This window comes from Babylonia areolata, chromosome 16 (assembly GCF_041734735.1).
Source record: "Babylonia areolata isolate BAREFJ2019XMU chromosome 16, ASM4173473v1, whole genome shotgun sequence".
Taxonomy (NCBI): Eukaryota; Metazoa; Mollusca; class Gastropoda; order Neogastropoda; family Buccinidae; genus Babylonia; species Babylonia areolata.
In genome coordinates, this window is record NC_134891.1 from 27245392 (window position 1) to 27262884 (window position 17493).

General features: G+C 40.4%; 1 protein-coding gene across 3 annotated transcripts in view; it reads left to right on the forward strand.

The window, feature by feature from the left end:
• The first annotated feature begins 1372 nt into the window (after positions 1-1372).
• Positions 1373-17493, forward strand: part of LOC143290959 (uncharacterized) — a 22563-nt gene continuing 6442 nt past the window's right edge. Inside the window, exons 1-3 of one of the 3 annotated variants that reach the window (XM_076600536.1) lie at positions 1373-1442; positions 11139-11343; positions 16924-17067. In XM_076600536.1, the coding sequence (XP_076456651.1) occupies positions 11157-11343; positions 16924-17067 (331 nt within the window). In that variant the 5' untranslated portion in view covers positions 1373-1442; positions 11139-11156. Of the gene's footprint in view, positions 1443-6359; positions 6463-11138; positions 11344-12840; positions 13033-13623; positions 13784-16923; positions 17068-17493 lie in introns of those variants that run through there. The other 2 variants (XM_076600537.1, XM_076600538.1) reach the window with 2 other exon arrangements.

The following is a 17493-nucleotide window of genomic DNA, read 5'->3' on the forward strand; positions in this document are numbered from 1 at the left end:
ATCGGAATGTTCAAATCAAATGTTCAAGTGGAGTGAGGGCCTAAAGGTAACACGTCCGCATAGGAAGCGAGAGAATCTGAGCGCGCTGGTTCGAATACCGGCAGAGTCACCAGTACCACCCCCTCCCCAAGACCTTGAGCGGTGGTCCGTCTGGACGCTAGTCAATCGGATGAGACGATAAACCGAGGTCCCGTTTGCAGCATGCACTTAGCACACGTGAAAGAACCCACTGACGTCAACGAACTACAAAAGGGTTGTCCCTGGCAAAATTCTGTAAAAAAAAAAATTCCACTTCGACAGGAAAACTTAAAAGACTGTAGGCAGGATAAAATATATAAAAATGGGCGTCGCTCTCTGTGTAGCGACGCGCTCTTCCTGGGGAGAGCAGCCCGAATTTCACACAGAGAAATCTGTTGTGATAAAAAGAATAATACAATACAATCTAGGCACCATCCTTTCCCTTTTTATCTGAGTCCTTCGGATTGTGGAAAATGACACACACTGAGGTGAACTGAGGCAACGATATCACGTCCAAACCACAAAACTGGAGAAGATCGATTTCTTCACATAATAATAATTAAAAAAAATTTTTTTTGAAAACTGTAAGAACAATTAATGAGCTAGCCATTGAAACTGTCACAAAACAACTGAAACTGAACTTAGAGTAATCTCAAGGAAAAGCAAGCTCAACATTTTTATTTTTATTATTAAAATTATTATTATTATTATTATTATTATTTCTATTTAAAAAAAAATGTTTTTCATGATTTTACTGTGGGGTAAATATCACGGAGAGTAAAATTCTTCTGTTGCACCGGCATCGACGTGAGGTTGCCATCGTTACAATCGAACAGGTGCCGGAGTAGCAGATGGCTTGAAACGCCGGCTGACTCAGTGATGGATGGAAAGACACGCTATTCCGGGCATTGTTTTAGACACGCTATTCCGGGCATTGTTTTAGACACGCTATTCCGGGCATTGTTTTCAGTCTCTTTTCAACATCATCATCGACAACAACAAGAACAAAAGACAACCCACAACTGCTGCACAAAAACTCTAAACTCTTGTTTAGTGAGAACAACCTATTCAACATTGTGGTTTTGACTTGTCCATGACACACACACACACACACATAGAGAGAGAGAGAGAGAGAGAGAGAGAGAGAGAGAGAGAGAGAGAAACTCCCAGTACTCTGTAATGAAAAACGCGCGAGTTGCACGACTAGTGTGTTGCCGCCAAACTGCAGATCGCTTGCTTGTGTGTGTGTGTGTGTGTGTGTGTGTGTGCAATATGATTTTTTTTTGTTATTCCCATTGCTTGGCAAGCTGTGTGCAGCGCTTGAGTGTATGTGGCTCTTCGCCAGCCAGCGCTGCATTCTATTGTGAAACTCAGTGGCACGACTGGGTGGCAAACCGTGAACGTTCACCGCACCTACACAGCACGTGAGTAAGAAGTCTTTGTGCACAGACCGGTACAGTTTACGTTAGTGTGGATGTGTGTGTTACACAGATCGGAATACATTTGTGTGTGTGTGTGTGTGTGTGTGTGTGTGTGTGTGTGGATATGTGATACCTCTTTGTCTCTTTGTTTCTGTCTCTCAGTTTGCTGTCTAACCCCCCCGCGCACTTCCTCCTCCACCCCCCCTCTCTCTCTCAAGTCCCAGTGACTGCGCTACATCTCTCAACAACACGAATTCTCTCTCTCTCTCTCTCTCTCTCTGTGTGTGTGAGGTGATATTTCAGTCGATTTCAAGACATCACATTTCCCTTCACGATGTTGCCACTGGCCTGATACTTTCCATCTAGAACTGCGTCTTAGTTGGTTGGCTACATAACGGGTTTCACGCTGACATCCAGATCATGTGGTACGCTGACACCCAGATCATGTGGTACAGTATTCATATTCAGTATTTTCACTGTATCCCGCCAAAGATTTATTCAACAAAAAACACGCAACACAACCAACTACCTGTGAAAGGTAAAATCATATTACACAATCAGATTTACAAAATTTTACTGCGCCATCAAATCCACCCGAACGACAACTGGAAAGAGAAGCTCGGTTAAAAAGCTCAATATTAAATATATATAATCCAACATTTCAAAACAACATCACACATTTGATTTATCCACATTGTGTCTTTGTTTCCAAGGAAAAAAAAAAATCACCAAACTCTCGCACGTAATCTGTAAACTCCTTGCACTATGGACCTGACTGTAAGCCGCACAGAGTCTGGGACAGAAATGCTCAGTGACTATGCTGTGTGAATCGCGGTGCAGGTTGATGCCCGACACCCCGTCTGAAGCTTTTTTGACTCACTTGTGTAAACAAAGTGAGTCTAATTTTTAACCTGGTGTTCGGTTGTGTGTGTGTGTGTGTGTGTGTGTGTGTGTGTCTCCGTGTGTCTGAGTGTCCGTGGTAAACTTTAACATTGCCATTTTCTCTGCAAATACTTTGTCAGTTGACACCAAATTTGGCATAAAAATAGGAAAAATTCAGTTCTTTCCAGTCATCTTGTTTAAAACAATATTGCACCTATGGGATGGGCACAAAAAGATAAAAAAAAAAGAAGCCTAATTATATGCAAACTGCATTTACTGTTATATTTATATTTTTTGTATTCTCTAAACTTGGCACTTTGACCTCTTATTCTGACACAACAACAAGAGGAGTCATTATTATCATTTTTTGTTCAAACAGGAACTTCTTTTGCTAAGCATGGAATTTTTATTTATTTTGCAAACGTTTTGGTGCAGATAGTAAAAAAGGGAAATTACTCTGTAATTAATGCTAGGGGACTTAATTTGTCACAAGTGAGCCTTGAAGGCGTTGCCTCTCTTGTTTTTCATGCGGCAGACGACCTTCCTGTCATGTGTCTTGGACACCTGCTCCACACTGGGGGTCTGCTCATACGATTTCAGGAGCTTTGATCCGAGCAGAATCAGGTTATAGACGCCTGTCAGTTCCGGCTTCAACTCCTTCTCAATTACACTGTTTTTCAGTCTTCCGGAAACGAACTTCACAAGCACTTGACGGGCAGTGCGCACGCGCGCGCACGCTTGCATCTGAGTACATGTGAAAGCGCGGGCATCATTGGTGGTACTTTTAGTTTCTAAAAGTCTATTCAGGTGAAGATATACGAATATGTGTATGACGAGTGTGTGATGTCAGTGCAGGATGAATGTGTAATACATGTTAACGTTCATGTCTTTCAACAAGGATGGAAAGGAGGTAGCACTGGATTAGAAAGAGAGTAATTTTAGAGAGCGGGGAATGGGGACGGCTTTCAGGAAGGGTGCCAGTACGATTTTTTTTTTTTCGCTCTTGAAAGGTTTCCAACTGAATGTGTTCTTCCCCTTTACCCACCGCCTCTTTTTTTTATTTTCTTTTTTTTTTACTGATGAACACGAAGACATCCAAAATTCACCCCCCCCCCCCCCCCCCCCGCTGGCCTCCCCCGCCCCTCCTAAACCCTCGCCCCCTGCTATCGATTATTCTAGAAAGCTACTTATTAACCGTAGCAAAAAAACAAAAGGTGTATGTGTGTGTGTGTGTTTGTGCGCGTACGTGTGTGTGTGTGTGTGTGTGTGTGTGTGTGTGTGTGCCTACGTGTGTGTGTGTGTGTGTGTGTGTGTGTGTGTGTGTAGATAGATATTGATCGCTTTGGATGCATTGTCACTTTGTGTCTCGCTGTCAGTCAGCAGTTGATCGGCAAGCGCCCCCTCTCCTTCGTGAGTGACCGCCCTTTGGAACATCAGTCACGGAGTGAATGACGTCAGTCTGTTTTTCCGTGTTCCACAAAACTCATCTTTTTGCCTTTCTGTTCAGTTCGGTGGATGACAGAAATGTCCTCTGCTTTCACACAAACCCCGGCATTGCCACAGATTACTAAAAAAACAACAAAAAAAACCTGTTCTGCGAGGTTTTCATGATCTTCTTTCAGTCCACAACACGAACTGTGTCACGGCAGGAACAGTGAATACATTAAAAAATATCTTGATATTAATTTACAAAATTTTAAATACAAAACTCATTTACATATTTCTTGATTTTTCAAGCATTGCGCACTCAATGTTGAAAAATGCACCAGACATATGTGGGGACTCTTTTTCTTCCCCACTTCAAGCGGGCAAAAGGCCTTGTCAGGCCTGCACGCCTTGATATCATATCATATCATATCATATGATCTTGCTCATACCGAAGGAGGTGGTTGCTCGTTTGGGTCTTCTCTGCAATCACCTTTAATTCCTGCAAATGCCTTTTGTGAGTTCAGTTCAGCGATGATAGATGGTGGATTGTTGGTGAAAGCTTTCTTTTAACGTAGATGTCAGAACAGGAGCGCAAGAGGTTCCTCGACTCGTGACGCACTATCTCATGCATCATCGTTCTTGACGTCATATGCTACAGCATCGGATTTGTTCTTCGCCTTGTCGTTTCCATTTGCAATTCTATGAACAGCTCTGGTTCCAGGAACCAAGCACACATGATTCAAGATCGAAATCTTCTTTCTCAGCTGACATGAGAACCTTAGAATACCGCTGGGCCCGGCAACTTGAGATATGGTACAGTAGTGTTAAGTGAAGATTTCGTTTCAAAAGCCGACTGGTCTTGAAAATTACCGATAGATAGATAACATGTTATTATTACAAAAATATTACTAAAATCTTGCGCTTATGCTAATTAACGACTTCGATACAACTTGTATCTTCAAGCACCACAGTGGATCATACAAAATGTTAAATAGTTGAGGAACACTGAAAAATGTAGGGCCTATCTGTTCTAATCACACACACACTTACACACACACACACACACACACACACACACACACGTGCACGCGCGTGTCGGTGCGCTTGCATCACACCACACGACAATACCTAGACATCCATGAAAGCATATTTCTGCAGATGTGTTTTGAAGCCATATTTGAACTGATATTTCGTTTCAGCATGGCGACTTTGGTATAAGGTTTATTTCAGGTGACAAGACCAAGGAACGAAAATGCACGCTGTTCTCGTAATTTCTGTTTTTGCGATATAGGATACAGAGAATGAGAATGTGAATCAGCAGATGGCAGCAGTGAAAGGGCTGAACAAGATCAGACAAGTACTGAGTGGACGCATAAAAAAAAAAAAAAAAAAAAAAATTGAAACAGTATCAGTATCAGTAGCTCAAGGAGGTGTCACTGCGTTCGGTCAAATCCATATGTGCTACAACACGTCTGCCAAGCAGATGCCTGACCAGCAGCGTAACACAACGCGCTTAGTCAAACCTTGAGAAAAAAGAAAAAAAGAGAGAATAAAAATAAATAAATTGTAATGTATCTAAAGTATTAGCATATTTTAGCAAAGTATTATGAGCTATTGCCATCAGGACGACCTTACATAACTTTTAAGTTGAAATCCAGAGCTCTTAAGACTTTTATTCCACGTTCAATCCACCTTTTAAATTCTTGAGAACTGTGTGTGTGTGTGTGTGCGCGCGCACTTTCATGTGAGACGTGTGAAAGTCCGTGCATGATAGGCTGTACCTTGTTCTAGTTGTGGTGTGTGTGTGTGTGTGTGTGTGTGTGTGTGTTTTCTGAGCTTAAAAACGTGACAATTAGTTATAATGAATGTGCAATATGTAGGAGGAATAATGTGCAATATGCAGGATGAATGTACAATGGAATATGTCTAATGCTAACGTCCATATTCTAAATATATTTCTGTTTAATAATTACGATGTAATAATTAATTTCAATGTTTTTAAAAGCGAATATGTGAAATGCTTTTATTTGAGAACATATGTTTATTACTCTTGTTTAATCAAGTAATCCGAGTATGTGGGGTGGGTGGTGGTGGGGGTGGGGGGATGCGGGTGTGGCAGTGCTGATTATCTGGTTGCGGTTTTCCGCAATTTATCTTTATCTTATCTTATCTATTATAATCAATGTGCAGTATAGTAGGCTATGTTTATGATTATATTCAAATAATGTTTCTTAATTCTTTCTTTTTTTTTTTACATTAAGAATACTAGTTATTACCTGCAGTGTGTGGATGTATGTATGAAACGGTGTATGTGATATTTTTTACATTTGTATCTTCGTAATATTCGTAAAAGCTGTTGTTGACTTTTACAGTTATGGTCCCCATGTTGTTTACTTGTCTATGTTGTGATAATGCACCTGACCAAATTTCTCCAGTTGGAGATAATAAAGTTATTCTTATCTTATCTTATCTTAGTCCAAGAAAAGTAACCACTACTAATACTACCTAATTTATTATCATTAAGAATAACGTCCCTTACATAAGAGGTTGGACTCTGTAACCTTGAACGTCAACGGTGGTTTCTAAGTAAAGTTAAGAAGTTTTCATCTGTCTTCGCTCATGTCTTCAATTGTGTGTGAATCCACAACATCATCAAACATTTGCAGAACATCTTTTCTACTTTTCCATCTTACAAACATTTGGCGACGAGTGGGTAAGCTTATTTTCATTTTCTTTGATCGAATCCGATCAAGTCCAAAAACGTAAAAAAGACAATGGCTGCTGCACTCCCGAGATATCCTGTTTTTGACTGTTCACCAGAAGGTCGTGCTGTACGATGGCAAAAGTGGATTTCAAGATTGAAAAATCTCTTTACTGCATATGCTATAGACGACGATGAGCGCAAGAAAGCTTTATTACTGACGTATGCTGGAGACGAACTGAACGATCTTGTTGACACGTTCACGGAGCAACAACTGCATCCCGGACCAAATGAAACGCACTTCGGCAAACTGTGTGATGCAATCGCTGCACATTTCAACCCCGAAACAAACACAGAATTTCAACGTTATGTATTCAGACACACGTATCAAACAAGTGACAACATTGATGAGTTCTATGCAGAACTAAAACATCTTTCTGGTACCTGTGGTTTTCATGATGCCAACGCAGAAATGAAATCACAATTCATTGCTGGCTGCAAGTCTTCCAAAGTCAGGGAGAAAGGACTGTCTAGCCCAGCTATGACTCTTCAAGACTGACTTGCTTTTGCACGGACATTACAACTGACTGCTACCCAATCAAAGAAAATGTCAGAATCTGATGTTCATCATGTCAGATCACAGCCCCAACAGCAGCAACACTCAGGTCGTCATCATGATGGTGAACGCCCACCACAGCGTAACAAATGCCGTAACTGTGGAGGTGAATGGCCACACAAGGGAGGTCAACACTACTGTCCCGCCTTCAACAAAACATGCCATTTATGTCAGAAGCTGCATCACTTTGCTTCAGTATGCCGTTCGAGAGAACAAACAGCAGTACCATCAAAACAGCAAGTGAGATATAAGACACCAAGACCACAGAACCCTCGACAATCTCGTGTCGTGTCCACCATTTAGAAAATATCAACGATGAAGCCAATTTCATCAGCATGAAATCATTAAACATGAGTGACTCTGGTGACACAGAATATGTATTTACTACCAACACATCAAAAAGTGAACTACCTCACTTCACAGTCTCTGTCAATGGACATGATTTTCAGTTTTTAGCAGATTCAGGAGCTACTATCAGTCTTCTCTCAAAGATAGACTTTGATGACATCAGTCCAAGACCTACTCTACAATCTTCCAGTAAGAAAATTTCAGCATATGGAAGTCAGAACTTTATTCCTGTACTAGGTAGTTTTGATGCTGTCCTTCAGCATGGGAACAACAATACTACTGCAACAGTGTATGTAGTACAACACAAAGAACGACCCATCCTTAGCTGGAACACTTGTCAAGCACTCAACCTCCTTAGCACAATCAACCATGTAAAACCTGTACATGAAGAACTCCAAGAGGAATATCCTGATCTTTTCACAGGCCTAGGACAATTGAAAGACGTGAAAGTCAAGCTCCATATTGATCAAGAAATTCAACCTGTAGCACAGCACTACAGACGTGTTCCTTTTCATGCCCGCAAGCATATTGAAGAACAACTGAAGAAAGATGAAGAGCTTGATGTAATTGAAAAAGCAACAGGACCTACACCATGGGTATCTCCTGTCGTCGTCATTCCCAAACCAAATCAACCTGGGAAAGTTCGTGTGTGTGTGGACATGTGAGCAGCAAATAAAGCTATCAGACGTGAACGTCATGCCACACCAGCCCTGGATGAACTGAAAACACTATTATCAGGTGCCACAGTGTTCAGCAAACTTGACTTAAATCAAGGATATAACCAACTGGAATTGGATGAGGAGTCAAGATACATCACCACATTTGCTACACATCTGGGACTATACCGTTATCGGCGTCTCTTCTTTGGTGTCAATTCAGCAAGTGAAATCTTCCAAGAAGACATTCGGCAAGCATTGTCAAATCTACAAGGTGCTATCAACATCAGTGATGACATTCTCTGTTTTGGATCTTCACAGCAAGATCATGACTCCAGTCTGCGCTTACTGTTCGAACGTCTTCGACAGAAAGGTCTCACTTTGCACCGTGACAAGTGTGAATACAACAAGAAATCTCTTGAGTTCCTTGGTCATGTGTTTGGAGAAGAAGGAATCAAACCAAGCCCAGACAAGCTCAAAACCATCCTTGATCTGCCTACACCTACCAATGCATCAGAAGTCCGCAGTCTTCTTGGGATGATGAATTTTTGTGGTGCTCATCACATACCAAATTATGCCACACTGACACATGAACTGTGCAGTCTAACCAAGAAAACCACACCATGGAGATGGACAAGCAAGCACGAGGCTGCTCTTTCCAAGTTAAAAATGGCACTTAGCGAAGCAACTCTTGCTTACTTTGATCCGAAAAAGCCAACTCACATCTACAGTGATGGCAGTCCAATAGGAATATCTGCAGTTCTCACTCAAGAAGGTCATTTCATTCAGTTTGCAAGCCGTCCTCTCGGTCCAGCTGAGCAGAGGTACTCACAGACTGAACGAGAAGCACTTGCAATCACCTGGGCTTGCGAGTATTTTCATATATACGTCTTCGGAACCCCATTCACAATCTACACAGATCACAAGCCGCTTGTGACAATCTTTAACAATCCACGATCTCACTCTTCAGCAAGAATTGAACGTTGGGCGATGAAACTTCAGTCCTATGAAATGACAGTTCATTACCGGCCTGGATTTGACAATCCAGCAGACTATCTTAGTCACCACCCTGTTGCACAATCTTGGATTGGTAGAGAACAAGAGATCACTGAAGAATACATCAATACCTTGTGAACACAGCCACTCCAAAAGCAATGACTATTGAAGAAGTAGCAGCAGCAACGTCACAAGATTGTACACTTACCACAGTGATCAACTGCATCATCACAAATCAGTGGTTCAAGAAAGATACGGCTCAGCGAGGACAGCAATATGTCACCCGCAACAGCAGTTTCTTCAAAAAATCTCCCAGACACTCCACTGTTGTAGAGACAGAACCTGATTCTCCAGTGGAACTGAATGAAGATGAACCTGCACATTCCCAGTCATCACATGCACATGCTACACCCAACAGTTACTCACACCACAATCAGACCCCTGTGACCGTGCCTGTGTCTGTGAAGAGTAGGCCAACACGCAACGTGAAATTGCCAAAACGCTTTGATGACTTTGTCATGACTTAAAAAAATCACCGACACAAAATTCAAGACTAGCTCACAAACTGTACACCTAAGTTTATACTCCTTTCTGAGTATAATTCATTACAATTCACATGTTTGCTAGCTATACTGAAAGGAAGAAAATCAAATTTCATATCTAACACACAAACATGACTTTAAAAGTTTGAAACAAACAAACAAACAAAAAAACAAAAACAAAAACAAAAAAAACCAACAAGATAATAATCTTAATTTGATTCATTTTTAGTATTTTAAATTATCTTGTTTTAATGTTGATCTTAAAGTTTACTTAAAACTTGCATGTTATAGTAGTAAGAGAGAAGGACAGAACATTTTATTAGAATGTGTTCCATTCAAGTTAATATTTTAATTCTATCACACTGGAGCAGATGGAGAATGAGACTTTTGTGTGAAAAACACTTGACTGTTCAGTGGGTGAACTACTTTTTACATTGTTATAGAGACACATTGTACTAGTATTTGACCTTCTGTGGATTGTTTTGAATATTTGAAAAAAATCCAAAAAAAAAAACAAAAACAAAAAATCCAAGGGTATGAATTTTTTTTTTTATCCGAGGGAAGGGGGGGAGCGGGGGGTGGGGGTGGGGGTGGTGATGTAATGTATCTAAAGCATTAGTCCAAGAAAAGTAACTACTACTAATACTACCTAATTTATTATCATTAAGAATAACGTCCCTTGCGTAAGAGGTTGGTCTCTGTAACCTTGAACGCAAACGGTGGTTTCTAAGTAAAGTTAAGAAGTTTTCATCTGTCTTCGCTCATGTCTTCAATTGTGTGTGAATTCACAACATCATCAAACATTTGCAGAACATCTTTTCCACTTTTCCATCTTACAAACATCACATAGATAAATAAATTAATTAATTTAAAAAAACACACACAAAAAAACACGCACACACACACAAAAGTAAAATGAAATAAATAAATTTAAAAAAAGAGAGATAAATACATAAAAATACTACTACAAGAAATGAAAAGTATTAAAGCACGCGCACGCACACACACACACACACACACACACACACACACACACACACAAACTTTGACCCATTTCTTTGAACGATATGTATGCTGGGTGCGTTCCAGCCTCTGCATTTCTGTTAATGCCTTCACCAGTGATCTGGATTTAAAAAAAAGAAAGAAAAAAAAAGAGCAGGTAATTTTTTTAGTCGACCAGCTTAAAAATCAATTACTGTGGGTAAAAAGGAGTTGCCAATATTGTTGACTTCACTTCATCACCCTGGTGAAACTGAAATATTAATTTTGTTTCGTTTGGTTTCGTTTCGTCTCTCTCTCTCTCTCTCTCTCTCTCTCTCTCTCTCTCCATAGACCTCTACTATCTACTCTCTCTCTCTCTGTCTCTCTCTCCATAGACCTCTACTATCTACTCTCTCTCTCTCTCTCTCTCTCTCTCTCTCTATATATATATATATATATATATATATCTGTATAATTAATTTCGTTTCGTTTCCTCTCTCTCTCTCTCTGTTAAAAAAAAAAAAAATATGTGTGAGTGTGTGTGTGCAGGACAAAGAAGTGGTAAAGATGAGCAGGTCATCCATTCTCAAGTCCTTCCTGTTCGGGCTCTGCGCATGTGTCAACTTTGCAATACCTTTGACCCTTCTGGTTTCCTTGAACGCTTTGTTCACTGATTGGCTGACCTACTTCCAGGCAGACAAGGGAGCCATTTCCGCTGTCCAGGCCACGTGTTTAGGAATCACGTTTGGGGGAGGTAATAATAGTGATAACTTTTTTTTCTTTTTTCTTTTTTTTTAAATCGTAAAATTAAGATAATAACTGTGGCATTCGATGTGTTAACTAAACAAGGACATGCTGACTCACTGCCTCTACTATCTACTCTAATGGTAAGGCTGACTGCAGATTTTGCATGTGGGAGGCATGTGTGGCATCCATGACACTTTCCTGATGTATACGTGGCTCACTTTGGTTTTTGCACGAAGACGAGTTCGTTTATGAAGACTGCATGCCGTGTCCGATATGAAAGTCAGCACCTTCTGATGATGTGTTAAAGGTACAGTTTAGAAATGGGAAGTCGTGGAATAATGTAGGAGAGTGGGGTTGCAAGGGCTGTGTATATGTGTGGGTGAGTGGGTGGGTGGAGGGAAGGGGAGGGGAGGGATGGGATGTGGGGGGAGCGGGAGGGGGGCATCTGCTTTACTCTGCTGATCATGATGAAGGAATCTGACGTTTCTCTGTCGATGCAAGCAGTGCAGTGTATGGGTGCTGTGATTGGTGCGGTGGTCAGATGGTGAGAGGGCTGGATTTTCACCCCAGTTTCTGGAGATCGATCACTGTCGCCACTTGGTCTGTTCAGGGTGGACGTTTTTCTGATCTCCCAGGTCACTGTATGTGCAGACCTGCTGATGCCTGAACCCCCTTTGTGTCTATATGTACGAAGAAGATTATAATAAATAAAATATTAGTGACCCTCCATCACGAAATGAGTCGCTTTGTCCATGACCAGTTTTGCCGCTAGCGGCGATTTTAGGCGGGTGGGGTTCAGGCTGTCGATTTTCAGATTTTGACTCCATAGTAAACTTTAGGCTTTCTTTTATCTCATATTGAAGTATCTAGGCATAATTGTGCCTTTTTTTTTTTGCCTTAAAAGTGTGCTTAAAATACCTAACCTATCATTCTGATCGCCTATGACTTCGCAAAATCGATCAGCTTTGACAAGCTTGTCCTCCCTAATCTCGTGGAATCAACCGGTCGAATCATACATCGTTTTAAAGGCCAAGTCCGTATCTTTCAATCTATGTTCTTCTCATTGGCTAAGTTTTAAACTATGAGCCAATAGTCGCTTTCAAAATAAGGACACATACGTAAACAATGCGTCACTATGAAGGAAAACCCCGTCTGTTATTGGCCGAGAGAGACCACGTGACGAAACCAGCCATTCAGCACGCTAGCTTTAATAAACATGGTCGCAGTGAACGGAAGCACGGATTTCAACAGACTTGGAAATTCCCTGACAAGCTACACTTGCGTTGCAAACATTTTGCCATTAAGTGAAGAAGACGACATTTGTGAGTTTCTAACCCAGTACTTCATTGATGGAACTGACCATTCCAACTAGGCTGATGGTCATGAAATCGATCTCAGTGAATACGAAGGCGACGCTGATTTCGAAAGCAGACGACGCGGGGTTGTCGTTCAGCTTTCAGCAACAATATCAATTTTGATGTAGATGACGAATCAACATTTGCACTAGATACAGAAATGTTGGAAGCTTTCGCCTGTAGTTGCCGAAATCACATGCGCCAGGTGCCATCAGTGGGGTGACTGACATGGAAACGAGTGAAACAGACTTGCTGCACTGAAGTGATAGATTCTCACAGTTCACACAAGGAAAATGCAAGCAAAGTGACTGGGGGACTGGAAATAGCTGAAGTGTCTGAAGGTAAGCATTCTTATTTTACCCACATTGACAAAGATTGAAATGTAATGATGGTATAACCAATAATCAGTTGCTGATAATTTGTATTTAGCAATGATTGACTCAAGACTGATTTATTGTCTGTACAGAAATTCACAGTTTGACATGTGGAATAAAAAATGATTAAAATAATAAAGTGAATCTGAGGAAATTAACAGAGTGTAAATTAAAAGAAAATCACACACACACACACACACACACACACACACACACACACACACACACACACCAGTACAATGTGTGACACAATGTGTTTACATGTCACACACACACACACACACACACACAACTGAGCATGGGTACAAGGGCATGACATTATGAACGGTTTTCAGTTTCAAAGAATTTGCTTCATTGGATATTTTATGTATATGTTTGTCAGGTTTGTGTGTGTGTGTGTGTGTGTGTGTGTGTGTGTGTGTGTGTGTGTGTGTGTTTCTCTGTGTGTTTCTGTATCTCCGTGTGTGTGTGTGTGTGTGTGTTGTTTTGAGGTGAATAAATGTAGTTGTGTCAACAGTAAATACTATCAGTATTACTAATAGTTTAACTTTTTTTCAGCCGTGAAAGATATGATGGTACTTTATATGCCTGCCTGTACACCAATGAATAATTCTGAGATCACTACTGGCAAGTCATGTCATCAGAAGGAAAGGCAACACCACCACATTAACTACACTGTCAACTAAAGAATTATATGCTGGTGAACTCCCATCTATGAGTGAGTGATTTTGTGGTCAACTGTTAATGTACTATGATTTAAAGTATAAACTTACCATGAAGTCTGCAAACTTATTTTCTTTTTACAAACTTTGTACAGATGTACATGTATGGAACTGTAAAATTTTGCATAGACATTTACATAAATGATATCAGTGTGCAGGTGCTTGACATGACACTATGCATAAAGTAACTTAATGCATTGCAGCATGTCATGCACACTGATATGCACACTGATACTCATAGTGATACAGCATTAATAATCACTATTTCATACTTTTATTATCAGTAAACTGCTTTATCTGATTATATTATGAAATAAATAAATAAATATATGTGTATTCTTTTTTTTCTGATAAAATAGATGGAACTAGAAGTAAAGCATTTTGTAAAGTCCTGTGTAAAGAATGAAAGCTGTGATGTAGATGTACAAAACTGAAATTACTGTTTGATATTTAATCTATTATTATTAGCATTAATTATTGAATAAACATGAATTTGTACCTTTTGTGTGAGCAGTTTTGTTGTATGGATCTTCTTTTTTTTTAAATGTTGTTGTGCTTGTTGCATGGATTATGGTAATATCACAAGCACAGTAAGTCAGTGAGCACATTGAATCATAACAATTACACAATTCGGCATCATGATTTACCAGTTTTTCTCCTTTAATCTGGCATAAATTTTAATACACATACTATACAATGCAAAAGTTTCATAGCAATTGGACCACAAACAACACCACAACAAAACTAATCTTAAAACTGGTAGGTTTCTAGTCATGTTGAGCTGATTAAAAAGTATGTATACTTTCCCCTCAGTAGCAATTCTTTCCAAAAAAAAAAAGAAAAAGAAAAGAAAATTCTAATTTGAATAAAATCAAGTGCACTCAATATTTTTCTTTCAAACTTTGAGCAGTTGTGGATATTGCCACGAAGTATGTGTGTGCCAAATTTCATGAACACATCTTGCTTAGAAGTATGTGGTTGCTATGAACATGTTCCAAAACTTTTCGGCCTTGATTTCTCAGTTCGTTACTTTCGCGACTTTACACACACACACACACACACACACACACACACACACACACACACACATATATATATATATATATATATATATATATTGTCATTGAATGACACAGGAAATGAATGATGAGCGCCCAGAGGCAGCTGTCAGTCGGCTCTACCTGGGGAGGCAGCCTGTTGAGGAAATGACTGTAAAGAGCTTGGAGTTTGGTCTCTGACCGAGAATGGGCTTTTCAGAAGTATCCATATCATCATCATCATCATCGATGAAAGGAGATGATCAAAGTCTTAGTAGGAGCAACATTTTCCCCATCAAACCTTAAATTCCTGCTAACAAAGTTTGAGGGGTCGACGAAGTCGACACATGGCAAACATAGAAGTTTCCTGGGAAGTTGTTTTTTCTCTTGCAGCTGACTGACATAGAAAATCATGTATATGGCCTATTTTGGATCTTTTCGACCTGAAGTAGCATTTGACTTTTGGGTCAACAGATCCCACAAGGCGTTTTAGTGGTTCGAGTAAGACATGGCTGAAACCTTTCTCACTATACTCAGCAGAATGATACCACAGTAGTCGCTGCCAATGCTGTAATCACTTTTGTCCCTAAACGAGGTTATTGTTTAGTCATTCCTGCATATCTGAAACGACTGCATCTTCTCTGAAGCCGTGCAGTGACAGTGGAGGTCCTGCCGATTGGTTGGTGATATTGGTTGGTCAGTTGTTTGCCTTGGTGACTATCGGAAGAACTACATAGTAGTAGTAGTAGTAGTAGTAGTAGTAGTAGTAATAGTAGTAGTAGTAGTAGTAGCAGCAGCAGCAGCAGTAGTAATAGTAGTAGTAGAAGTAGTACTATCGTTACCATGATCATAACTGCAATTTTTTTATGACCGGTTTTCAGGATAGGTTTAGGTTGGAGGAATAGGGTTAAGCGAGGATGATAGCGATAAAAAAGGGGGAAAAATATTCATTTGCAGGCCCGGGGCATGTAGAGGCCATCTGATTAAACAAGGATAATAGGGGTAAAAAAAAAAAAGATAAAAAGGGGAAAAATATTCACGTGAAGGCTAGGGGCATGCAGAGGCCACATGAATTCAAAATCAGTTTGAGTGAGGCTTTAAGCATACAAGACATGGTGTAACTCGACACAGGATGTGTGTGTGTGTGTGTGTGTTCGAGGCGACCATGTACATGGACCAGTGTCAACGCTGGTCAAACTTTTATGTGGTACACATGAACTGCAAAGACAGTGCTACGACTGGTTATCTATCTCGAGACTAATCGAGTGGAAATTAAACGAATCTGTGATAGTGAGCGCTTGTTCTAAACGACCTCTGAACCAATTAAAGTCGTGTCGGCTACAAAAAAAAGGGCTCAACACAACTTTTCTAATGGGTATAAGACGAAGTGGTAAGACTAATTTATAAACTTTTTTTTTTAAAGTCACTTCTAGCCGAACATCTGAAACAAGATAAGAGTTGAAATTTACGCAAGACTTATGGGGAGATCAGAAAAATCACCACCATTAACTCTCTCCATACGAACGGCGAAAGAGACGACGTTAACAGCGTTTCACCCCAGTTACCATCATCAAAATATTGCAAGCGGAAGGCTCTTATACTGAAGAGGTGAATTTTGACAAAGAATACCACAATTCTGACGACGGAAGCTGAAGGTTGGGCCATTCAGACACCCACTGGACATCCGAGGGGTCTGTGTAGAGGAGAAGAGAGGACTGGCCATACTGAGTGAGTTAATCCTCCAGTCGTCACAGATATTCGAACCCAAGACCATCAGATTAAAAGTCCAACACTTTAACTTGGCTTCTGCGCTCGTCGATCCTCGAGTTGACCCTTGCTATAGGTTATGTATAGACAGCATGAATTGTTACAACACCCCCAACATATTCTTGCATTTTGTATCGTATTCCTTTGCACCTCGTCCCAACTTGCCAAAATTATTCCACCCTCTCCTGTTGTATCATATTGTATAGCATCCTATTCTATCGTATTAATTCTTATCGTATCGTATTGAATCAGTTCATGTTGATCCGTGACGAACAGTAATATATTGTACTGAATTGTATCACGTCACACCCCTGTCTTGTTTCCACTCGCAGGATTGATTGCTGGTGTTTTGGAGCGGAAGTTGGGAGAGCGCAGATGCCTCATGCTGGGCAGCTTCCTGTCGACGGTGGGATTGTTCTGTGGGAGTTATGCCCCTTCCCTGCCCATCCTGATTCTCTGTGTTGGGGTTGTCTCAGGTTGGCAACATACTATGTAAATGCATCTGTGTGTTTTGTATTTTATTATTTTTTTTAATGAGTTAAATTTCTGTTTATCAGCCTACCCAAACTTCAGGGATGTGATTTTCCTCTCTGTATATACACCTCTTTCTGTTTACACGTATTTTTCTATTTGTATATATGATGTATCTGTACACACACACACACACACACACACAGCGAAAGAGAGAGAGAGAAAGAGAGAAGCATGTATATATGATTGGACAGCTTGTGCACAATTATTTTCGCTGATAGTCGACTAGTACCCTATCACCCTTCATTGTGGCATAGTGCCAGCACAGGACAGGTGTTACTGTCTCTCTCTCTCTCTCTCTCTCTCTCTCTCTGTCTCTCTCTCTCTCCCCTCTCTCTCTACATATAGATAGATAGATAGACATAGCTTCT